The sequence below is a fragment of the Pristiophorus japonicus genome, chromosome 8 (assembly GCF_044704955.1).
Source record: "Pristiophorus japonicus isolate sPriJap1 chromosome 8, sPriJap1.hap1, whole genome shotgun sequence".
NCBI classification, from domain to species: domain Eukaryota; kingdom Metazoa; phylum Chordata; class Chondrichthyes; family Pristiophoridae; genus Pristiophorus; species Pristiophorus japonicus.
The window spans coordinates 178326143-178352810 of NC_091984.1; the positions used below are offsets into that span (position 1 = coordinate 178326143).

General features: G+C 43.6%; 1 protein-coding gene across 3 annotated transcripts in view; it reads right to left on the reverse strand.

Moving 5' to 3' along the window:
- hira (histone cell cycle regulator a) overlaps window positions 1–26668 on the reverse strand; it is a 115771-nt gene that overhangs the window by 65744 nt on the left and 23359 nt on the right. For all 3 annotated transcript variants that reach the window (XM_070887589.1, XM_070887588.1, XM_070887590.1), the window contains 8 exons: window positions 26204–26298; window positions 22278–22373; window positions 20755–20915; window positions 19626–19793; window positions 8913–9026; window positions 6892–6962; window positions 4646–4751; window positions 1760–1972 (listed from right to left, as the gene is read on the reverse strand). In XM_070887589.1, coding sequence (XP_070743690.1) covers window positions 1760–1972; window positions 4646–4751; window positions 6892–6962; window positions 8913–9026; window positions 19626–19793; window positions 20755–20915; window positions 22278–22373; window positions 26204–26298 — 1024 coding nt within the window. The remainder of the gene's footprint in view (window positions 1–1759; window positions 1973–4645; window positions 4752–6891; window positions 6963–8912; window positions 9027–19625; window positions 19794–20754; window positions 20916–22277; window positions 22374–26203; window positions 26299–26668) is intronic.

Consider the following 26668-nt stretch of genomic DNA (forward strand, 5'->3'; position numbering starts at 1 on the left):
TCTCCAGTCCAGGCAACATTTTCGTAAATCTCTTCTGTAACCTCTCTAGTGCAATCACATCTTTCCTGTAATGTGGTGACCAGAACTGTCGCAGTACACTAGCTGTAGCCTAACTAATGTTTTATACAGTTCAAGCATAATCTCGCTGCTCTTGTATTCTATTCCTCGGCTAATAAAGGCAAGTATTCCTTATGCCTTCTTAACCACCTTATCTACCTGCCCTGCAATCTTCAGGGACTTGTGGACATGTTACTTTAGCTTTAAAGTAATAATTAGTTGAATGTGAAACGAATATCTCCTATGCTATTTTCTTACAATTGATGTGAAAATACTTTTCTTTGAGGGCCAATGGCTGCCAAATAATCTCCCACATGTAGTGTGGGGCTCTACGATTATCACAACTTTATCGGAGGAATATGGTGTGCTGCCCAACAGCTCATTGCCTACTCCAATTAGAGCTCAGATCATCCCTTGGACCTGTAGTGAGTTTCACTTTACACTGCTTTGAACTTGAATGATTTTCTCATACAAAACACACTGGGGGTGATGCACTGGGGCCTTGTCCACACACTCCAACTATAATGGGGAACTAATCCCAATGATCACTTGAGTAAGTTTGGCTCCCATCTGCCAATTCAGGAAAGGAGAAGCAACACGCATTTATTTGTGGAACTATGCTCCATACAAATTAGCTAGCAGGAAAGAACAAACGTGCATTTCTATAGTGCCTTTCATGTCTTCAGGACATCTCAAAGCGCTTTAGAGCCAACGAACTTGTAAACGAAATAGAAAACATGGCAGCCAATTTGCACACAGCAAGGTCCCACAAACAGCAATGTGATAATGACCAGATAATCTAGTTTTAGTGAAAGTGGTGTTGATTGAGGGATAAATATTGGCCAAGACACTGGGGAGGACTCCCCTGCTCTTCTTCAAAGTAATGTCATGGGACCTTTTACGCCCACTTGAGATGGCAGACGGGGCCTCGGTTTAACGTCTCATCCGCAAAGAGAGGCAGGATATAACAAATATTGCCCCTGGCAAGCTGCCTCTCTCTTGGACCCCATTTGGCCAAAGACAAATAGCAGGTTCTGGCAAATGGAGCAAGACAACTTTGCATTACAAGATTTTAATTAAGTTTGTGCCACAAATTCAAGTTTAAAAAAAAGAGCAAAAGATCAAACTTTGAATGTGCAAGCAGAACAGGTTATTAACACACAGTGCTTTAGAAGGGATTCCCCATATTCACAAGCATATGTCCTATGTTACTTGGGTTTAATTTTCCTAATATATTTAAAGAACGTTTTGCACCGATAGACAGATGTTCCTAGCTAACTGAAGTTAACTGTGGAAATATTATGGCGAAGACTTAAAATCTCTCTCTCTCACAGCCCAACAGTTTGAATGTTTCGTTGGGTTGGTGGGAAGTAGTCACTGAACAGAGCGCAAAGTTTTTTTAAAAAAAGATAAAAACACTTCCTAACCACAAATATCAGACATATTAGCATGCACTTAAGGGGGCATAAGTGAGCACCACTTGCACTCGTGAAATATTTGAGTATTTTGGTGAACCCCATAAAGCAGTGGTTAATAAAGCAGATACTGCTTGCATTGCATATCCTGTAACCCATGAAGTAGGACACACCATCTGGGGTAATTTCTGTTAACCAGCATCGCAACATTCAAACCCATGACCCAACAGCATCAATTGTGTGTTTTTTTAAATTCAATCCTCAAGTGGTAGCTTCTCATCCATTACCTTTCGAATGTCCTCTAGGCTCTCTCCGTTCAGCATATTTGCCACTTTGGGGGCCATCAGCTCCCTGGAACCTAAAGCATTCTTCTGTTCCTGCAATTCTTTCTGCTGCTGTTGGTACTTCAGCATCTCTGGATTCTCAATGATGGTGGTGGACAGCTGCTGTTCCGTCGTAATCGCCAGGCTTTTGCCATAGGTCTTCTGATGAATCATGTTCTGCAAGACACGAGAAAAATAACAGGAGATTTGTGTCACCAGCTAATGGTTAACACTTTGCAGTGAAGGTAGGTGAGGAGTCATACTTTGCCTTTAAGGGCAATGTTCAATGTTCTGATAACCAAATTTGCCTCTGCTCCCAGTGAGTATGCTCTCTTTACCACATGTCGCAATCTCATTAAGGGTACTGCATCGTCTGCATACATCAACAGATTTCTCCACTCTATGCACAGTGTTTAGAGACTCTTGTAGCAAGAATGCCCAAGTACAAACTAAATTTTGCAGTTTAATTAACTCTGACCCTTGGGCTGAAATGGATCAAAAACAAACAACTCTTGAAAACTACATAGTAAACCTAGACTCCCCTCTGTCCAACAACACCTAGCATTTATATAGCGCCTCCGTTCAGTCTGTAAGCATGACCCCGAGCTTCTGGTCAGGTGTCATTTTAATTCTCCACTTCACTCCCACCTCGGCCTCCTACATTGTTCCAATGAAGCTCAACTCAAACTCGATGGACAGCACCTAGTCTTTCTTTTAGGCACTTTACAGCCTTCTGGATTCAACATCAAGTTCAACAATTTCAGACTATAACCTCTGCCCATATTTTGTTCCCTTTCCTCCCTTTTTAAAAAAAAACCCACTACCCCTTTTTATTTTTTTCTCTCCTGTTTCCCATGGTAGTTGGTATTTATTCTGCCATTCACACCCTATCTAGACTCATCTTTTGTATTCTAACTTGTGTCATTACCATCTCAATTTGGCCAGTCATCTCTTTTGTCTCCCAAATCTCTCCTGCCTTCCACCCTATCACAGACCTTCCCCTTTATTCTTTCTTCCCCCTTGCACTTCCTTAAGAGTCTGTTACATTTCAAACTTTTACCAGTTCTGACAAAGGGTCATCGACCTGAAACATTAACTCCGTTTCTCTCCACAGATGCTGCCTGACCCGCTGAGATTCCCAGCATTTTCTATTTTTATTATAGTGCATTGGAATAGTCAAGTCTAGAAGTAACAAAGGCATGGATGAGGGTTTCAGCAGCGGATGAGCTGAGGCAGGGGCAGAGACAGGCAATGTTAGAGGTGAAAATAGGCGGTTTTAGTTATGCCGCAGATATGTGGTCGGAAGCTCATTTCACAGTCAAATATGGCACCAAGGTTGCAAACAGTCTGGTTCAGCCTCAGCAGATGCTAGGGACAGGTATGGAGTCGGTGACGAGGGAACGGAGTTTGTGGCAGGGACCAAAAACAATGGCTTCGGTCTTCCCAATATTTAATTGGAGAAAATTTCTGCTCATCCAGTACTGGATGTTGGACAAGCAGTCTGACAATTTAGAGACTGTGGAGGGGGTCGAGAGAAGTGGCGGTGAGGTAGAGCTGTGTGTCATCAGCGTACATGTGGAACTGACACCATGTTTTCTGATGATGTCGCCAAGAGACAGAAATAGGAGTCCAGGCTGAATTCAAGTACAGACATACTGAAGTGAAGGGACAGCATATCAAGACATTGCTCTAAACAATAATGAGTGGGTTAACTAGATCCTTGTAGAAGCTAAATGAAAATGCAGTCAACAAATTAACCAGTGCAATTTAGGGCAGGAAAACTACATATCGCTGAACTCATGAAAACATTAAATTAAAAATGCCCATATCTCCAGTGGTAGTGTCACCCAATACGCATTTTAACAATTACATTAAAGAACTGGGTTATGCCCACTCCAATTAAACTACAGAACTGCTGAGAGTACAAGAGACAGAGACAGCTAGTTTGATCTCAAGCTAGCTGTCTCTTGTGCTCTCAGCACTCCTGTGGTACAGAATGTGCACAGTAGGTGTTTTAATGCCAAAAATAAACTTAAGTGGTGTGGATTGGTGAATACACTGCACACATCTCTCATCTGTATAAAGCCTGGGGAACAGATTGACTACGTTTCTGTACATGTTTCTTTCCATTTATTTCCTCCTCCTCCTTGGAACACGATTAAGCAAGACAGTGAAGGCTGTAGAATTCTCCTGGATGCTGTTAATCGCTCGGAAAAACTCGGTAAGTTGGTGGAAAACGGTGTTCTTGAGACCCTCCAAGGATGGACTGCTCCTCTAACATGGTGCCTTGCACCTGGAGCCTCACCGCTCAGTACCCAACACAACCTGTTCCTCCTGGAGCATCAGTGAGCCACCATCACACGACATTTCACCCAACAATTCAATATATCTTGGAAGTTAGCATGCAATTACTTTTGGAGAAATTTCACGGCTATCTTTTCTTGGAAGTTTTACCTGTGCAACATTGAGGAAAAATAAGTTGGAGAGTTCATTCAAGTCCAAGGTGTAAAGTCTGCCAAAAGGGTGGGGTCGATCGTTCATATCTTTTCCTCCTTCTGCATTTCACTTTCTTATGAGTACGTCACCTCAAGACTCAACTGAGAAACCTCCTAAGCCTGGGCGATTTAGGTCAGATAGCCCTAGGATGCTAATGCCACATCACCCACTTGGTGCATAACATTATTTCTCTGTGCTATGTTACCAGACCAATCTACAAGCAACCCAGGGATGTGCATGCAATTGGGAATAGAAGGAACTACATAGATGTAGTGTTTTCGCTGCTTTAGTAATGTTCGGTATCTCTTTCAATCCAGCTGGAGAACCAGAAAGCCAGCCACAATTCTGCATTACCTTCTCCTCCTCAGTTAGTGGATCACCCAGCTCTTCTTGCGAGAAATCCAGAAACGCCACAGTCCCATCCATAGAGCACACTAGCAATCCCAACCCGGTCAATGTCCTGGTGCGGAGAGCACAAAAAACAATTATACATTTAACATATTCACAGTCCACACTTTGCACTCAATTTACAAACCGGCTGCGGGTGACCTCAATCAATACAAAATATCCCAACAATATGAGTCGGCTCCAAATTTAGGAAAAAATTTTATGACTGTATCAAAGGAAGATGTCTTGGCAATTTAAGTTATTGAGTGATGGGTACATTTACCATGAAATACAATCGGAGATGCATATAGAAGCACTGCTGGGACAAGGAGAAGCTGAGGAGGGACAGCATACATTTCAGCACAGGGAAGAATGGGGTCAGTTTAGATAATACATGTCACTGAACCGAAAGAGTGAATCTGAAGCTGTCAAGAATGAGCACACAATCCAGAGAGTGATGAGACTAGGGTCTCCAAGGGGGAAGAGAGGGGTACATGATCAACTGGGAAAAGTACCTGGTCCAGCAGAGAAAAGGTGGGAAAATGAGGGAGGAAGGCATGTGTCCAAGCAGAGAGTGATAAAGTGGTCAGGAAGAATGTGTTTTTTTTTAATTCATTCTCAGCATGTGGGCATCACAGGCAATGCCAACATTTATTGCCCATCCTTACCTGCCTTGAAAAAGTGGTGGTGGGCTGCCTTCTTGAACCGCTAGCTGTCTGACACAACTGAGGGCAGTTAAAGGTCAACCACATCGGTGTGACACTAGAGTCACATATGGATCAAACCAGGCAAGGACAAACCTTAAAGGACATTAGGGAAGCAGCTGGATTTTTACGACAATCTGACAGCCTCATGATCATTTTTACGGATACAGGTGTGACTTCTGAAATCCGGAAACCTCGGGACAGAGGCCATTCCGGATATTTCCAGATTTTGGAATGTCGGGTCCGGGGGGGGGGGGGGCCGAGGCTGAGGGAGGGCAAGCCGCCGGAGATCGGGGGGGTGGAGGGGGGGGAAGGGGAGCAGTCGGGCCACAGGTGGTCAGGGGAGATCAGGCCATTGGGAGGTCGGGCAGCCGAGGCTTGGGGTGGGGGGGCAGAGATGGGGGGCCAAGGCAGGCAAGTCCGGATTTAGGAACATTTTCCAGTTTCCGGACAACCCCGCCACGGATTGGCCCGGTGTCCGGATTCCAGAACTCTGGATTTTGGACGTCGCACCTGTAACAGCTCTTATTTCCAGATATTTTAAATTGAATTCAAATTCTCAAACAGCCATGGTGGGATTTGAACTCACATTCACTGATTTAGTAGACCAGGCCTCAGGATTACTGGTCCAGTAACATAACCAATACACAATACTGTACCCTCAGCACACAGAGAGTGAAATGGAGGCTGTCAAGGAGAGATGGGGTCAGCATCAATTGGGGGAAGCACCTGGGCCAGCAAAGAAAAAAGGGGAAAAGGAACAAGGCAAGGGAGGTTATGCACTGCAGCATAGAGAGTAGCAAGGCACAACTACTGGAGAGCAAGTGCCTCCAAACAGTCTAGACACTCGCCATCAGACCTGTATCCAAGTTGCTGCCAGTGTGCCACTCCGCATCAAGCAACTGCCTCGCTCGCCTCACTCTTTCATCAAGCAAGTATTCTTCCTTCCTCGATAAATACATTTTTTAAAAATGGATGCCATTTTCCTTCCCACCCTCATCATATGTATTCCCTTTCAGCTAGGAAAGAGCAGCTGCACCGGAGACACTCCGTTTGGTCCCTGCCACAAGGATAATTAAAGCAATGCGGTTGGAAAGGAGCTCAGTGCAGTAGGTGGGTTAAAATTGCATCCCATACGAGATCCCTTTTGAAATGAGTTTAGATTAGAAGTCACAGCAAATTCGCAATCTATCAAATTAAATTACACCAAAGCTAGTCTCATATCATTAAGACATGGGCTCAAAACCACTTTATAGTTTATGTTACATTAACCCCAGAACAAGCTGGTCACTGCTCTTCACACATCCCATTCTGGCACAAAGCAGTAATTAAATCTACTTTGCACAAGAAAAACATAAGCTATCGGTTCTAAAATATAACTTCTAAATATTGCAGTATGGCTTTTCACATAATTGTTGACCTCATTTCAATTGGATAAAATTCCCACTGTAAATTACATTATCCATTTCACTTTAAACAACATCGCTGAGTAATCTGACACAGCCTTACCAGGAGATGTCCATGATTGACTTGTCAAATAATTCATGAATCACCACTAGTGGGCGCTTCAGGCACGTCAGCTGCGGAAACAGAAAGTAACGATGACATAAAACACGATAAAGCTTCTGGCTGACTGCCAGGAGATGCTTCTTTGAATTACATAGACCATTTAAGATTATGGGGTGGCACAGCAAATCAAAACCAACTGAGCTCTTGCCTAACCAAAAATGCTTGAGGCTTTATGTCAAAAAAGCAACAATTCCCATTGTTAGGAGTTCCATAAAAGAGGCGTGATCAGTTGGCGAATCTCAAACTTAAAAAAAAGTTAAATGGGGTGCAAGGAGATAATTAAATTAGATTACTGCTATCCAGCAGACATAATTTACTTAGATTTTTCAGAAGACATTTGATAAAGTCCCGTACCAGAGGTCTTGAAGATCATTCAGGTTCATACAACTAATGGCAAATTAATTTGCTGGATTAAAAACCTGACTTGGGAGTGGAAAGCTAAAGTGGATAATAAAATGGGGAACGTTATCTCAGGGCAAGATGGCTGGTGGAGATTGACAGCAGACTACCTCTCGTTGCCTTCTTCATTATTGTTATGGACGAACAAACTTGTATTATAGTATAAGGGAGGGCTCACATTGAACATTAGTTCTACAGCGTGCAGTTTCTTTGAATAAAATTAACTAAAACTTGTCTGATTACACTCCTGTGAAGCTCCTTAGGACATTTTCCCAAGTTCAGGCACTATATAAATGCAAGTTGTTTTTGTAATGCCATTCCTGTATGTCGTAGGTTCTATCCAAACAAATTCAATTCAAGCACAATAATCAGTGTCTCTCTATACAGCACTTAAACTGAAGTTAACTTTGTGCGTTACTTTTCTCAGGGAACTGTGTTAAATTTGCTGATATTGAACAATCTTGGCAGCTGCTAGTCCACTCGGTTCCCTGTGAATATTCCTCTGAATCATGGAACCAGAGAATGTCAGGAAGTGTTGCAATTAAACTAGCCAACAACTTACATTTATATAGTAATATTAACATAGAAAAACATCCCAAGTCACTACACAACAACGTAATCAGAAAAAAACTGAGAGCCAAAGAAGGAAATATGAGGAGGGATGAGTTAAAAATTGACCAAAGAGGTAGGTTTTAAGTAGGGTCTTGAAAGGAGGAGAAAGAGGTGAAGAGCCAGAGGGGTTTAAGGAGGGAATTCCAGAGCCTAGGGCCTAGAGTGCTGAAGACATAGCCGCCAATGGTGAGGCAAAAGGAGTGGTGGAGGCCAGAGTTGGAGAAACACAGAGTTCTTGGAATGTTGTAGGGTTGCAGAGATAGTGAAGATTGAGACCATGAAGTGATTTGAACATGGCAGAATCGGGAAAGGTAAGGCCGCAAGCACAGAGGTGATGAGTGAGCAGGACTTGGTGCAGGTTAAGAAATCAGCAGCAAAATTTTGGATGGGTTGAAGTTTATGGAGGGTGGACAATGAGACACTGGTCAGGAGAGCATTGCAATAGTCGAGTCTGGAGGTGAAAAAGGCATAGAAGAGGGTTTTGGGCAGATGGGCTGAGGCTGGGTGAAGACGGGTGATGTTACGGAGGTGGAAATAGGCAGGCTTTGTGATGGAGAGGACATGGAGTCAGAAGTTCAGCTGAGGGATAACTAGGATGCCAAGGTTGCAAACAGTCTGATTCAACCAGAAAAGGATAGGGTACAGAGTTTGCAGTGGGGGCCTTAGGCTTAAGTTTAACTGGAGGAAATTTTGGCTAATCCAGGTCTGGATATTGGATAAGCAGACTGAGAACACAGAGCCAGTGGAAAGGGTAAAGAGGTGGTGGAAAGTAGTAGCTAGATGTCATCAGCAGATGGACTATGGATTTTCTATTCTCCAACTGCACCATTTTCACAACTGGCCTGTGAAGTCACTACCAGTGAGGAAATGTGCATACAACTGCAATACAAAATGAATATATTTCATCATTCTTGAATCGTCATTCAAGAAATAAGGCACCTGGGACTTACCCAAACAGAGAGGGACCGGTCCTTACTCCCCACTGCACAACAGCAATAAGGGCAGCTCGGCTTATTGGAGCTTCCATTCCGTGGCTTCTTCTTGAAGATTTTGGGGTTAAATTTCTGCAGATGGGAATAGAAGAGGAAATCTGTGGGTGTCAGAACAACAAAAGGCAGCTGCACATCCAATGCACAAGAAAGCTGCTAATTCCTCGCATCATCTTCACAGGTCAGGTGACAAGACTTCTCAGCAGCAGCATCCCCAGACACAACCGGCTTTGGGCACAGCTCAGCTGCCAGTTACACTGCTGTGGTAACTATGTGAAAGGGTTACTAGCAGTGCTCATAATTCATGTAGTGGTCCAATTATAAACAAGGAGGGCACCTTGGCAAAGAGGAGAGTCTGTACAGCTTAATGATTTTCCACCAGTTATTCATGTACAGGAATAACACTCGCTTGATAACACATGAAACTACAACTGACCACAAATGTTGGTTTACCATAACTGCAATAACCAAACTGTAATAAATAAGAGTTGGATAGGCAGAGTTTAGTCCCAGCTGATCTTCTTCCCATTTACAGTTAGAGACAGCCTGTTTGTCTGGTAGTTACCAGAAAGGATTATTCCATTCACTCATCTCATTGATTGTAGTAAGTTACTGAACAGCCAAATCCCAGCTTGTGCATCTGCAAGAATTGCTGAGGCAGAAATCTCTCCCAACAAGAGTTAATGCTACAAGGAAACACACTCCTAACAACTGGATAAATACTCCAGAGGAGAATGTTAATCGTTCACCTGAATGCAAAACGAGCAAGGAGGAAAACAGCATGCCGAACATTATTGCAGCTCCACTGAAAGAAACCAAAACTATTCAGTGTACAGCACTGGAAAAACAATTACACTATTTTTCAGCACAATATTGTCAACTCTTCCCTTGCCCTTCTGCATTTTTCTTGCCTGCATGCAAGGACATGGTGCCCCCATCCCTCCCCAACAATGCCCGGAGACAATACTAATACTATGTGTTAGGCGTGGCTCAGTGGTAGCACTGTCGCCTCCGAGTCAGAGGTTTGCGGGTTCAAGTGTTGTGTACAGTGTTGGTCTCCTAATCTGAGGAAGGACATTCTTGCTATTGAGGGAGCGCAGCGAAGGTTCACCAGACTGATTCCCGGGATAGCTGGACTGACATATGAAGACTGGATCGACTAGGCTTCTATTCACTGGAATTTAGATGAATGGGAGGGGATCTCATAGAAACGTATAAAATTCTGACGGGATTGGACAGGTTAGATGCAGGAAGAATGTTCCCGATGTTGGGGAAATCCAGAACCAGGGGTCACAGTCTAAGGATAAGCCATTTAGGGCCGAGATGAGGAGAAACTTCTTCACTCAGAATTGTGAACCTGTGGAATTCTCTACCACAGAAAGTTGTTGAGGCCAGTTCGTTAAATATATTCAAAAGGGAGTTAGATGTGTCCCTTACGGCTAAAGGGATCAATGGGCAAAGAGAGAAAGCAGGACTGGGGTACTGAAGTTGCATGATCAGCCATGATCATATTGAATGGTGGTGCAGGCTCGAAGGGCCGAATGGCCTACTCCTATTTTCTAAGTCCAACTTCAAAGATTTGAGTACATAATCTTATCTGGCATCCCGATGCTGTACTGAGGGAGCGCTGCACTGGTAGAGGTGTCGTCTTTCTGATAAATCAAGACTCCATCTGCTCTCTCAGGTGGACGTAAATGATCTCATGGCACTCTTTCAAATACAAGCTGGGGTGTTCGCTGCAGTGTCCTGACCAATATTTATCCCTCAACCAACATCATGTTGCTGTTTGTGGGACCTTGCTGTGCACAAATTGATTGCCACGTTTCCTATATTACGTCAGTGCCTACACTTTAAAAGTACTTCATGATTGTAAAGCGCTTTGGGGCATTGTGGAGTCATGAACTGCGGAAGTCTTTCTTTTTATATATCCCTTCCCCACGGTGCCCAACCCAAGTCACATTGCTTTTCAACAGTTATATGGAGTTCAATAGTAAAGCTGATCCTCGCTTTCCTGTTCCTGACTTGAGGGTGATTAGCTGGTGGTTTAAATGAAACAGTATCATTACCTGGTGTTTGAATGGCAGTTCTAATAACTAGAAACTTGGAGATCAAATCAAGTACACTTGTAAAATGGTGCACAAATAGGCAACCACTTCTTACTTCAAAATACACACCCAAAGGAAAGAGATTCAATTAACTAGAAAAAATACTATTGACAGGGATCTTCCTTCCTTCACACAAGTATTTAATTGAATGGACTTCAATCATTCTGTTGGAGAAAATGGTTCATTACACCTGCTGGAAACAGGGACCAATTGTAAACAAGGCATCAATGGAATGGTTAAACAAGGTATAGATGGAATGATGAAACAATCTCTTTTGGGGATAGATTGTCCAGTGACTAATTGGAAGAGTGACAAATTTAATAAACTAGAAAAAATGACATGTTGTATCATCCAGTCAATAAGAGATGAAAGACAAAATGGAACCTCAAATTTAGAATTCTACAGTCTCTGCTAACACTAATGACACAGGGCTCTATTCCCCCAGTCCAACTTCAACACCATTTAAAACATCCCAAATAAAATGCAGGGCTCTTACAATTCATCTTACTGCTATGATAGCTGGCTAGCATTCATGAATACAAAGTCAGAGCCAGATTTACCCTGGAATGAGATGGCAACTGGGAAGGACAGTGAAGGCCTTTTGAAACAAAACATATCCCAACAACACAGTCAGCTCTCAACCTTCTTTACAGGTCAAGGAGAGGTTATTAAATTATTACGTGATCTGCTCGGCTAACGATATAACACAGGAAGCCATTCAGCCCATCTTGCCCGTACCAGCTCTTTGAAAGAATTATCCAATTAATCCTCCGAACCTGCTGTTTCCCCATAGCCCTGCAATTTATACCCTTTAAGTATTTACTCAATTCCCTTTTGAAAATTATTATTGAATCCATTTCCACCACCCTTTCAGGCAGTGCATTTCAGATCATCATAACTCATTGTCTAAATATTTTTTTTCCTCATGCCACCTCCAGTTCTTTTGCCAACTACCTTAAATCTGTGTCCTCTAGTTACTGATCCTTCTGTCACTGGAAATAGTTTCTCCTTACTATCAAAATCCTTCATGATTTTTAACACCTCTATAAAATCTTCCCTTTACTTTCTCTGCTCCAAGGAGAACAAACCGAGCTTCTCTTATCTTTCCACACAACTGAAATCTTTCATCTTTGGTACCATTCTAGAAATCTCTTCTACCCCCTCTCCAAGGCCTTGACATGCTTCCTAAAAAGTATGATGCCCTGAATTGGCCATAATTCTCCAGCTGAGGCCTAACCAGTGTTTTATAAAGATTTAGCATAACTTCCTTACTTTTTTACTCTATGCCTCTATTTATAAAGCCAAGGATTCCGTCTGCATGTAAGACAGCCTTCTGAACTTGCCCTTTGACACCGTCAATCACGAGGGTCTATGGAGCGTCCTCCTCCGCTTCGGATGCCCCTTAAAGTACGTCATCATCCTCCGCCTGCTCCACAATGACATGCAAGCCGTGATCCTTGCCAACGGATCCATCACAGACCCAATTCACGTCCGGACCGGGGTCAAGCAGGGCTGTGTCATCGCCCCAACCCTCTTGTCAATCTTCCTCGCTGCCATGCTCCACCTCACAGTTGATAAGCTCCCCGCTGGAGTGGAACTAAACTACAGAACCGTGGGAAGCTGTTCAACCTTCGCCGTCTCCAGGCCAGGTCCAAGACCACTCCAACCTTTGTCATCGAGCTACAATGCGCGGATGACACCAGTGTCTATGCACACACAGAGGCTGAACTCCAGAACATAGTATGAAAGCATGGCCCTTACGCTAAACAGTAGTAAGACAAAGGTCCTCCACCAGCCTGTCCTCGCCGCACAGCACTGCCCCCCAGACATCAAGATCCACGACGTGGTCCTGGACAACGTGGACCACTTCCCCTATTTCGGGAGCCTCCTATCAACAAGAGCAGGCATTGACGACGAGATCCAACACCGTCTCCAATGCGCCAGTGCAGCCTTCGGCCGCCTGAGAAAAAGAGTGTTTGAAGACCAGTCCCTCAAAACTGTCACCAAGCTCATGGTCTACAGGGCAGTAGTAATACCCACCCTCCTGTATGCCTCAGAGACGTGGACTATGTACAGTAGACACCTCAAGTCGCTGGAGAAATACCACCAGCAATGTCTCCGCAAGATCCTGCAAATCCCCTGGGAGGACAAACGCACAAACATTAGCGTCCTCGTCCAGGCCAACATCCCCAGCATTGAAGCACTGACCACACTTGATCAGCTCTGCTGGACAGGCCACACAGTTCGCATGCCAGACACGAGACTCCCAAAGCAAGCGCTCTACTCGGAACTCGTCCACGGCAAACGAGCCAAAGGCGAGCAGAGGAAATGTTACAAGGACACCTTCAAAGCCTCCCTGATCAAGCGAGACATCCCCACTGACACCTGGGAGTCCCTGGCCATAGACCGCCCTAAGTGGAGGAAGTGCATTCGGGAGGGTGCTGAGCTCCTCGAGTATCGTCGCCGAGAGCATGCAGAAATCAAGCGCAGGCAGCGGAAGGAGCGTGCGGCAAACCAGCCTCCCTGCCCTTCAACGACTATCTGTCCCACCTGTGACAGAGACTGTGGTTCTCGTATTGGACTGTACAGCCACCTAAGAACTCATGCTAAGAGTGAAAGCAAGTCTTCCTCGATTCCGAGGGTCTGCCTATGATGATGATGCAATGTTATGTATGCACGTCCCCAGGTCTATCTGTTCCAGCACCCACTTTCATTGCATCATTTTATTTACATTGTGTCGCCTAATCCTTCCTACGAAAATGATTCACTTCATACGTATCTGCATTAATTTTCACCTGCCATTTGTCTGCCCATTTCACCTGTCATGTGTCTGCCCATGTCCTCCTGAAGGCTGTTACTACCCTCCTCACCGTTTACTACATAGCCTAGTTTCGGATTATCTTCTAACTTTGAAATTATGCCCGTATCGCCATTAGTACACATCAAGGGCAGTGGTCCCAACATTGACCACTGGGGGAACACCACATCCTTCCAGTCTGAAAAACTGAAAGGTTTCAAGGGGTCTGCCAGTGGCTCCCTTTCTCCAACGCGCATGAAATGCAAAGTCAATTTAACAATGATCCCTGAAGGTTACAGCATCCAGGGCACAGAGTTTTACCTTCCACCCCCGAGTCACCCATCAACATCAACACAGAAACACTTTAGTCCCTGGCTGGGCACAGGATGCGAGGCACCGGAAACCACTGCTTGATCCCAGAGGCTCATGGTCATTGGTCCGCCGTGTTGTCAAGGAGACAGTGTCCAGTCTTAGCTCGGCTCGTTAGTAACGGACAAGAGGAGAGGCGAGAGCTGGTATGTCTGTCAACCAATGTTCCTCTAATTTGTTTTTTGGGTACGCAGCCCATTCAAATTTCTGTGCATATGCGGTTTTTCCATTTAAAAGCCGGTGTGCGGCGTGCGCAGGACCTCCAGACTGAGGTGAGGTAGGTAGACTGTCACTGAGAGTGCGCCGATGAAACAGAAAAAGGAGGCTTATGATAAATGTCAGATTTATAATTCTGTTTCAATAATTATAATTCTGTATTTTGGGTTCTCTTTTACTTTACCAGTTACTCTCCTCTCAATCTCGCTTTATCCCTCTCATTTCCTTTTTCAGGTCTCATCTGTACATTCAGTAGAGAACCAAGCTGAATATCCATATTTAAGAAGGGGAATATAACATGGCCAGGGAATTATAGACAAGTCAGCTTAACATTGGTGATAGGAAAAATAATGGAAACCCTACTAAAGGAGAGAACAGAAGAACATCTGGAAAGGAAAAATATAATAATGAATAGTCAGCATGGATTTCAAAAGGAAAAGTCTTGCTTGACCAACCTTATTGAATTTTTTGGAGAGATAACAGAGAGAGTAGACAATGGTAATGCAGAAGATGTCATTTTCAAAAGGCCTTTGATAAAGTACCACATAATAGACTAATGAATAAGGTCAGAGAATGTGGAGTCAGGGGACAAGTCGCAAGCTGGCTCCAAGACAGAGAGTTGGATTAAAGGGTAGCAGGAGGTGGTTGGTGGTGTTCCACAAGGATCAGTGCTGAGACCACTGCGGTTCACAATTTACATTAATAATTTAGACTTTGGAATCAAAAACACAATTTCTCAATTTGCAGATGACACCAAATTGGGGCCAATAGTCAATACTGAGGAGGACTGCAACAAATTACAGAAGGACATTAATAAACTTGCAGAATGGGCATATAATTGGCAAATGAAGTTCAACACAGATAAATGTGAGGTAGCACATTTTGGTAGGAAGAATAGCGAGGTCACTTATTACTTGGAGGGTGAGAGTCTAGGTGGGGTAGAGGAACAAAGGGATCGCGGAGTACAAATACACAAATCACCAAAAGTTGCGCCACACGTTAACAAAACCATTAAAAAAAGCAAACCAAGCACTTGGGTTTATTTCTAGAGGTATAGAATTGAAAAGTAGGGAAGTTATGCTTAACCTGAATCGAACCTTGGTTAGACCACACTTATTACTGCGTACAGTTCTGGTCGCCACATTATAAAAAGGATATAGAGGTACTGGAGAGGGTGCAGAGAAGATTTACAAGGATGATTCCAGAAATGAGAGGGTATACATATCAGTTAAGGATGAACAGGCTGGGTCTCTTTTCTCTTGAAAAAAGCCTGGGGGGTGCTAACAGAGGTCTTCAAAATTATGAAAGGTTTTGATAGAGTGGATACAGAGAGAATGTTTCCACTTGTGGGGAAGAGCATAACTAGAGGTCATCAATATAAGGTAGTCACCAAGAAATTCAATAGGGAATTCAGAAGAAACTTCTTTACCCAAAGAGTGGTGAGAATGTGGAACTCGCTACCACAGTAAGTGGTTGAGGCGAATAGTATAGATGAATTTAAGGGGCGGCTCCACAAGCCTATGAGGGAGAAAGGAATAGAGAGTTACATTGATTGATTTAGATGAGGAAAGACGGGAGGAGGCTCAAGTGGAGCATAAACGCCGGCATGGACTGGTTGGGCCGAATGGCCTGTTTCTGTGCCGTATATCCTATGTAATTATTGAAGGAATTATAAACCCAAATCATCATAAACCTCCTTTTTCTGTTTCATTTTAATCTCTATACCTTTAGTCATCCAAGGAGCTTTACCTTTGGATGCCCTTCCTTTCCCCCTTGTGGGAATGTGTCTAGTCTGTGCCCGAACTATCTCCTCTTTGAAGTCCTCCCATTGCTTATTTACTGTTTTACCTGCCGATCTTTGATTCCAATCCACCTGGGCTAGCTCCCTTTTCAACTCACCGAAATTAGCTCTCCTCCAGTTGAGTATTTTCACATTTCATTTTTCCTTTCCAATAACTACTCTAAACCTAATGATAGTGAACATCAGAAAAGCTGAGGGAGAATCCATCAGCAAGTCAGAGCTTCTGAACCTCTGCACCAATCATTCGTTAATGATTACTTTAGTCGTTGTATAGCACTGTGATGGGAATATGGTTGGGGAATAACTCAGGAGTTCCCAGCACATCCTGCTGTAAAGACCAAGCAAGATGCATAGGAAAACGGGATGAAATTATATCAATCCTAAAGGCTTGTATTCATCAGACCTATTGAAACTCATCCAAATTGAGGTTCTGCTCATTTCCACCATTGCTGGGATCTGGAACGCCCCACCTGAAAAGGTGGCGGAAGCTGATTCCATAAATAATTTTAAAAGGGAGTTGGACAGGTACTTGAAGACGAGGGTCTTGCAGGGTTAAGAACAAAAAGCAGGGGGGGGGGGGGGCGGTGACTAAGCACAACTGCTCTTTCAAAGAGCCAATATGGCACAAAGGACCAAATGGCTGTCTCCTGTCCTGTAAGTTTCTATGATTCTATGATTGTATAGGAAATGACTTTAGACCAATTCCTCCCTGACATCAGAATTATGACAAGTTATTGATGCATCAAAGTCAGACCAATCTGCACCAACCTCCGTGAGTAAATGCATCACATGAAGTGATGCTGAGCCATACACACCAGGAAGGTCTCAGATTCACATCCTGACCTGCGCTGAGAGCTTTTCTCAACTAATACAATTGACTGCAGTGGCTGCATGTTAGAGGTGGGATAGGAAATTCTAAGAGAATGGAGGGCCAACAGTTGGGAGTTTTAAGGGGATAGAGGGATGCGGATAGTGAGGGATACAAGGCAATGCTCAGAAATGGCATTGTCTCTGATTGAGACAATGGGAGTAGAGAGGTCATGGGAGATGGCAAAGTAGAAAGGGTGGCTGTGAAAAAGAGAGGACAGTTGGAGGAAGAAGTTGAGAAAGGACAGTGAAATCAGAGAAGGGCAAGATGAGTTAAAACGGAGATTGAAATCACAGATGAGGCGGCGTCATTTAGTGCCGAGGCAGGAAAGGAGAGAGGATATTTTGGTGAGTAATTAGGGAGGGGGAAACAGTAGAGAATGAACATTTTAAAAGGAGTGGTGAGAGGGATAGAGCAAGGTATGAGAGAAAGGACAGAAAGATAGACTTGCATTTATACAACGCCCTTTCACAACCATCAGACATCTCAAAGCGCTTTACAGCCAGTGAAGTAATATTTGGAGTGTGGTCACTGTTGTAATGTAGGTAAACGCAACAGCTCATTTGTACACAGCAAGCTCCCACAAACAGCAATGTGATACTGAACAGATAATCTATTGATCAAGGGATGAATATTGGCCAGGACATTGGGTATAACTCCCCTGCTCTTCTTCGAAAGAGTGCCATTGGATCTTTTACGTTCACTTGTGAGAGCAGACGGGGCCTCGGTTTAACATCTGATTTAAAAGACGGCACCTTACAGTGCAGCACTTCCTCAGCACTGCACTGAAGTGTTAGCCAAGATTTATGCGCTCAAGTTCCTGGAGTGGGACTTAAACCCACAACCTTCTGACTCAGAGGCGAGTGTGCTGCACACTGAGCCACTGGATGGCAGGAGTAGGCGGGGATGCGATTTGGTGATGAGGGCCACACCGCTACCAAGTTGGTTGGGTGGGGCATATGGTGGAAAGTATAGCAAGGCGGCGAGGCTCATGTCAGGTACACAGAGTCGCCACCTTTATGCCTGGTTTCCCGCAAAGTCACGATGACAATGCAATCATTCACAATAGGGTCATGGGTGGCAAGGGCCCACTAATAGCCTGCTCATATTCAATGTGCACCTAACACTTAAGAGTAGCAGGAGGGGAATTTTACTCGTACAACCATATCCAAGCATATAGGTTTGAAAACTGTGGCCACAAAACCCAGGGATCTCGGAGGGCACTAGATTCCTCGTGTTTTTTATTGATTTGCTGAATATTTCAGTCGCTGTGTCCGAATGATACACATTTTCTTGAATGACTCCGGATTTCCCTTTCGTAATTGCCACGGTCTTCTGGAAGTGTAGGACAGGGATCTCCAGGAAGGAGTCAATGTTTGCGAGGTCCAGAAAGGAAAGTTTGAAAGCCATTGCCCTAGCATGAGCCACCAATTCCAGATGAGGGGTGGTTGGGCCTAATAAATCTGAGGTAAATTTACATAATCCAAAAAGCAAGTCATAGCTCCTGAATCCAGTTTTTTGGAAAAGAGATACAAAACGGAATATAAAACTGCACTCATGCAAAACACGTATCTCTTACTCTTTTCTCCCAGCAAATGAAAAATATATTCACGTAGATCCTACATTTGGCCAGAATTTACTGTAGCCGGCAAATGGAGGACACTCGCTGTTCGTTAGACTTGCCCTTGCCCGTTTAATTTCTACGAGCTTTTGCACTTTTGCAGGGCAAGCTTCTGTAAGTGAAACAGCACAGCTCCCTCTACAAGACATCCGGGATCTATGTAAACAGGGTGAGCAACTGTATATCTCCTCAACCAATCAGATTGAATAATTATTAATGGGCAGCGCAGAGTCTGAACCAGGAAGTGCAAGTTGGAATATTGAATTCAATGTCAAATCAGGTACAGAAAGCCAATTAAAAAGGAGGAAAGAAAGATTGTATTGAGAGAGCAAAGAGAGAAAAAGTTAAAAGAATTAAAACACCTTTTTTTTTAAATCAGTTAAAAGCTGAAGGAATGAGACTCCACACTAGTAAAAGTGAATTTTCAGTGCCGGAGAGGTTGTTTGGCAGTAATTAAAACTTATCATACCATTAAAAAGGGTACTTAGACTGAAATGGACAAGCCCCAACTTTCTGTGGCGAATTTAGTCCGTATCTACCATCCAAGTACAGGAACCTCACGCCGTTCAATGCATTTCAACGGTGAATCAAACAGCGAGATGCCATTTGCGAGAAGCTAACAACGGAGCGGCACACCCCGGGAAGCAACTTATGAATTTTTGCGTTTAACCATACATTTGCCCTCGCCTGATGCTGTTGTGTGATTTGCACATAAATAACAGAGTACCATTAGCCTAGCCTCACCAATATTATAGTAAATTCTGACCCAATATCTTTCTATTTCCCATTCTTTTCTCTCACTCCATAAGTCAGAATACGTATTTATATACAGCACACACTTTTTAATGACATTGTTCCAAAAGGTTTCCGCAGAGTTTCAAAGGTCAGAACACTTACCACTACAGTCACTGCCTTCCGATGGCCAACGAAATCCATGTTCGTTTTCCAGCCGTCCCGTTCAATGATCTGTGCCGTGGGGCCCGAGTTGTTCATTGCATGAGCAGATACTAGGTAATGGCCATCCGGAGACCAGCTTAACCGCAGCACGTGCGTTGTGCCTGCACACTGTAGAGAGATGAAACGATCACATGGACCATAACCTTTCACGGCCACACAAAGCGTGCTAACACGAGACAATCTACACCAATTTACCACAGCACCAATTGGTTTGGTATTTGGCCAACATATTTCCAAATATGAATTGAATTCTTGAAGGGCAACCTCCAAGAAGCCTTCTCTAACAATTCAAAGATTTCACCTGAAGAACAATGAGGAGCAATTTTCAGGTGGCCAATTCCACCGGGGGTGGGGGGGGCGGGTTTCTCAGCCCATTGCCCTCTCGATGGAATCAGTCTGAGGCCCAAACAATGCTCATGGTTGGGTGGCATATCCGTACCACTGAGAGTTTTATGGGCCTTTCGAGCAGCTTACTGATCAGAGAGGGATAGAATCTGGGGTTCAAGTATGCAGCCCAGCTGGTGCAGGTGGGCAAAGTGTTAGGCGATCACGGGGGAGGACTGCAAAGGAGCGATTTTTTTTTTTTATAAAAGGCCGCGAGAAGCACTGATGCTCCACCTAACCCAAAGAATCTCTTAAAACCTGAAATGTACCTGTTCTGGAATGGCCTGCCGTGGTCCCTTTAAGGACCACTCATTCGGCCGCACAATGCCATAGTGCCAATGGGCAGAGCATGTCTTAGTCTCATACTGAAATAAGACTGTTTCAGCTGGGAAGGCAGGCCCTGGCCATCTATTTGAAGGCCTAATCTAATATAGTGTCTCGGGACACCAATTGGCGAGCAAATTAAAAATAAATGTAATCTGCCGATCGCCCTGATCTTCAACGTAAATACAACGATAGGGAAAGAGGGCAGAAGAGATGCTGGTGGCATGATGGCAGCCCAAAGGTCTGCATTCTAGTTTGCTACAAAGGTGATCTTATGGACAGGCTTCTCACAATGACAAAAAGCAATAAGGAGCTACAGAGCCTCAGTTCAACAATTCAGACATTTGCTGAAAACACATACTTCATCAAAGGGTTTAGTGATATTGGTCTCCAGCTGCCAATCCATGGTCCTCCACACTTTTAAGCTCCGGTCGTCTGCTTGGGATGCAATGTATTTCCCAACAGGATCCCAAGTGAGGCCCTTCACTAGGCCTGAGTGACCCCGTAACGTTGCAATGATCTCTGCAAGAAAGAAAGTTGAGAAGTTTTCACTGTTTAGTCATCCTTGAAGATTACAACTTTCCCAATGAATGAGAACCTGTGCTGTATCCGTAACCTACGTGACCAACAATAAATTTTATACACAGCATTCAAACATCATGATTGCAATGGACACAACAACAACTTGTATTTAAATAGTGCTTTTAACGTAGTAAAACATCCCAAGGTGCTCCACAGGAATGTTACAAGACGAAGAAAAAAAATTTGACACCGAGCCACACAAGAAGAAATTACGGCAGACGGGCAATGTTACGGAGGTGGAAATAGGTAGTTTTAGTTATGCTGCGGATATGTGGCCAGAAGCTCATTTCTGGGTCAAATATGACACCGAACAATATGGTTCAGCCTCAGCCAGAAGTTGGGGAGAGGAATGGAATCGGTGGTTAGGGAACACAGTTTGTGGTGAGGACCAAAGACAATGCCTTCGGTCCTTCCAATATTTAATTGGAGAAAATTTCTGCTCATCCAGTATTGGATGTCGGACAAGCAGTCTGATAATTTAGACACCGTGGAGGGGTTGAGAGAAGTGGTGGTGAGGTAGAGCTGGGTGTCGTCAGCGTGTGGAAACCGACGCTGTGTTTTGGATGATGTCGCCAAGTGGCAGCATATAGATGAGAAATAGGAGGGGGCCAAGGATAGATCCTTTGGGGACACCAGAAGTAACAATGCAGGAGTGGGAAGAGATGCCGCTGCATGTGATTTTCTGGCTACAATTAGATAGATAAGAATGGAACCATGCGAGTGCAGCTCCACCCAGCTGGACGATGGTGGAAAGGCATTGGAGGAGGATGGAGTGGTCAACCGTGTCAAAGGCTGCAGACAGGTCAAGGAGGACAAAGGGGGGTAGTTTATCTTTGTCACAGTCACAAAGGATGTAATTTGTGACTTTGATGAGAGCCTTTTCTGTACTGTGGCATGTGCAGAAACCAGATTGAAGGGATTCAAACATGGAATTCCGAGAAAGTTGGGCACGGATTTGGGACGCAACATCACATTCAAGGACTTGAGAGGAAAGGGAGGTTGGAGATAGGGTGGTATAGCTTGCAAGCACAGTGGGGTCAAGGGTTGTTTTTTTGAGGGGTGCTGACAGCGGGTTTGAAGGAGAGGGGGAACAGTACCTGATGAGAGAACCGTTCACAATGTCAGCTATCATGGGAGCCAGAAAAGGAAGTTGGAAACAAATCCTGCATAAGTTTGAGACAAAGAATATCTTTGCTGAAACTGAACCTCAACGCTGCTTTGTGAGGGAATCCTATTCATACTCGTTCCAGTCCTGCCCTTATAGAATCTGTTCATCAATTTAAAGCCAAGCTCCAATCTCACCTGGGAACTTTAGAGCATTCCAAATAACAACGGTGTTATCTATACTGCAGGAGGAGAGCCAGGCATCGTGGGGTGACCAGGCCAGGTCCATCACATCTGGAACATAGACAAAATCCTCAGTCAATGCACTGTACATTAGAACTGCTATATGTGAGGTACAAGGCACAGCCAAGAAAGGAAACCTCAGTCAATACAATGGGCTGTTACTATCTTAAAGCAATTTAAGCTATAGTGAATTTTTGTGCTCATCAAACTGAGAGATGCCAATGCTGGGGAACAAAGGCTTTTGCACTCTGTGCAACCAAGATCACCATGAAGCGCTCAAAAATCAAATGGCCAAGATGCACAGTGAAGCTCCCTATATTTGTCCATGTTACAAGCGAGAGCCATGCTGCAGCAGGAGAGGATCATTGAGGCAGAGGAGACGACATAGGTGATCATACTTTGGGGGGGGGGGGGAGGGCGGGAAGAGAAGAGGGGGGTGGTGAAGGGATGAAGGACACCAGGCAGAGACTGTGCAGGAAATCCTGGGGATTTAAAGTGCTCCAATAGGCCCACAGTGCAGGAGACCTATACTGCAGCCAAGGTTGGCAACGTAGGGGTGGGCAAATCACAGGAGACTCCGCAACACTACAAAGTAAATGGTTACATGCGGAGAATGGGAGGTGAAAGAGAAGTGAGCTCTAAATGTAGTTTTATGTCAAGTATTGGAAGAACACAGCTTTTTTTGGCCAGGTCAAAATGAAAGGGGTGGAGCTGATTTTGAAAACAGAGCGAGCATCCGGAGGTCATGCTCATCATCAGAACCAATGATGTAAGGAAGAGGCAGGCAAAGGGAGTTTGAGGAGTTAGGTATCAGTTTAAAAAAAGACCTCCAGGGTATTATCAGGATTTCTCCCAATATAAGGCACCAGGGCAGGACAATGCTTATCTTGGTTATAGAGGGAGGGTTTGAGATGTTTAGGACATTGAGATGAGTTCTGGGGAGGGGAAAATTCTACAGTTAGGATGTACTTCATCGAAACCGAAATGGTACCAATATCGTCACACACAGCAAATTTAAACTGTACAGCAGGGACGAATTTTAGAGGATATGCTTGGCTGATCCCCATAAGTATAGTGAAGAGGTAAAGCAGTCAAAAATGGTGCGCTCAAGCGGGTTGTAGAAAGAAGTATTATGGGCAGATTGGAGAGAGGTTAAGGAAAAGGAAAGAAGGAAAGAAGGAAAACAGGGTTTTGAGGGCTATGGGTGTGTCAGCATGGTAATACTTCTATTCAAATGTACAAAGCAATTAAAATAAAGAGCAGGAAATGAGAGGCACTAATTAGAATGAATGGGTATGATGCTCTAACTTTGACAGAACTCGGTTTCAGACAGGGCAAGAGTTGGATATATTTGGTTACAGAAGTTCTGAGAGATAAAGAAGGAAAAAAAGAGATGGGGTGGCCTTAATAATTAAAGGCACAAGGTGGATGGGGAGAGTTTCCGTTTAGCTCTTCCATCGTAACTTTGCCAGAAGATCGGCAGAAACCTGAAGCAGCATAAATGGCCGTTTTTAGCCATTTCACCGCAAGTTCTGCCAATCTCCCGTCAAAGAATCACGTGTAAATTCCAGGCAAAGATTTCAGTCATAGAAAGGAAAGTGCTAATTGATGACTGTGTTCAGATAGTCTGCCTAAATGAGCAATGTTATTAAAGTGCCAATACATAAAAGACCACTGAATAATTGAGGAAGAGAATCTTTCGGCAATTGAGAGACATTTGCAGTAGCAACAGTGGCACTGATGGGATAAGCAGGACAAGAAAGTGATCTGAAGATAGAGGAGGCACTTGAGAAATTGTGACCATAGCCAGTTAAGTTTATATTGAAAACAGGCAAAAAGAGAGTCTAAGATAAAGGTGCTTGATTAGGCATTAATTATTTTCAGTAGAATGAAAGGGACCATAGCTTAAATTAGAGTAGTTGTTTGGAAAAAGTGGCAGATGAAATAAAGACCAACGATGGGAACTATTTAAATTGGAAATGGCTAAGGTACAAGTTACATACATTCCAACTAGGAATAAAGCAGGTACATCAAATACAGGGATTCTATGGATAAAGAAAGAGATTAGGCCAAAACAATATATTTTTAAATATAAAAAAGACGTGATAAATGTGGATGATATAATACAGAACAAAATTATGAGAATTATAAAAAAGGTAGGCAAGAAAGCAAAAAGAAATTAGGACGGGTAAGCCCAAGTAGGAAGGGTCAGACCTAGCATGAAGGAAAACTGGCAATCAACATAAAAGTAAAACAGAAAGGGCTTTTAAAAGCACACAAATAAAAAGATGGAGACAAAGCTTGTATTTGAGAGTAACCAGATGTTGGAAATGCTTACTAAATATGTTGAATCAGTTTTTAGAGAGGAAGGTGAATGTGGCATTGTAGACAAGTGAGTAGGATATGGAAGAGCCACTAATGAAGATAAATATTGAAAAGGACATTGTACCCTGTATTAAAAAAGTTAATGGAACTAAAAATAGAAAAGTCACAAGGTCCCCTTGAGAGGTTAAAGACGATGTAAAAGCTTTTAAAATTGCAAACGGCCTTGAAAGGGTAAATAATGATAAGATTGCCTCCACTGGTCAGCATGGGGGCATAGATTATCGATCACTGGAACAAAAAGTGGAAGTTCACAGAATTCTTTACATACCATGGCCCATTAGGATGTAAAACACCTTACCACGAGTGGTTGAGCACGCAGAGACTATAACAGCACTTAAAAGGAAATTAGGTAAGTATTTGAAAAGAATATAAAAAGGTACAGAAAAACAAGGAAATGGGATTAGTTTAGATAGCTCCAAGTAGATGAGCAAGCACCAGCATAAGTACAATGGGCCAAAGGGTCGTTTTTTGATCAATGTAATTCTATGATTCGTCTTTGCCCATATTAAAAACAAACAATGTTTCAATTTCTTACACCAGGCAAGTCTAAGTCAGTGCTGTAATGTCTGTAGTTTATTTTTGCAGAACCTGATCTTGCTAAGAGTCAAACCAAACAGCTGAAAGTCTTTCAGTTTCCAGTCACCCTTCAGGCCATTTGAATGTGGCATCTGCTCTTCTTGCAGCTGCCTCTGGCCAAGTGTTATGACACTTAAGATTAACAAATTTTACTAAGGACCTTTATAGGAGACAGTCTTTATTCGCACCAGTCTGGGTTACATGCAAATAAAGGAAACTGCAGCCATTACTGTTCTGCGACAGCTGGCTTCTCAAATGTTCTGCAGGAGTAACCAATAACCTGGTTAATTTCCCTCGAGGGAGAAATACCTGCCTCTTCTCAACATCTTCCCTGACAGCACGGTGAAATCAGGTACAGTCGTGGACAAACTTTTACCTCATCCCATTGTCAAATTAATTTCTTTCTTCATCACCAATTTCCTCCCTTCCCTTCACTGATTCATTGCTGGGGTAGTTTGACAGGCACTGGTTATTCTGCAGCACCTTGCTCAAGTGGCCATTATTTGAGAGCAGAAACAGCACGTCTCGATGGACCACTCAATCACAGGGAGCCGCCAACTGCAAGACCAATGCTGGCCTCAACTAACATCCATATACATGCACTTCCAGCGGAGGTCTCTGGATTGAGATCGGGAATGGAAATGATGGATGATTATCACTTCCATAATCCAGGGAGCCAAAGCCAAATGTGTGGCCCACACCACAAACTTAGATTAGCTAACTCAGCACAGATTGAAGATCAATGTCGAGACCTTTTCAGTTCACATAGTTCAGGTACTCACTAAATAAATTCACTAAGATCGGGGAGCCCAGTTGCATTTCATTTCATTATGCAAAAACAGCTTGATAAAATAAAACAAAACTGTTTTTCACTGCCCCAAACTCAGAAGAACAGATCGAGCATGACCTTCAACTCGTACCTCCTGTATGACTTCTGAGGATAGAAACGCATCTCCACTGTTCCACGTTAGCTAGCTTGCTACTGGAGCCAAAGACATTACTTGGCCCAATATACCTGTAGAAAACAATCACACAGTCACCACACAACCTTTAGATTCTGTACACCATCAATGAAACTGCAGGATATTAAAACAAGCATGGATATATCAGTTTATTGCCTATACTACAGACTATCAGTTGCCCACCCTCATTCACAGGACTAGCAAAACTTGGCAACTTTGAATGTTTTATGTGTTACCAATATTGAGTTAGCTATTGGCTGCTTGCAACAGTACAATATGGATAGAAACATAGAAACATAGAAATAGGTGCAGGAGTAGGCCATTCAGCCCTTCGAGCCTGCACCACCATTCAATAAGATCATGGCTGATCATTCCCTCAGTACCCCTTTCCTGCTTTCTCTCCATACCCCTTGATCCCTTTAG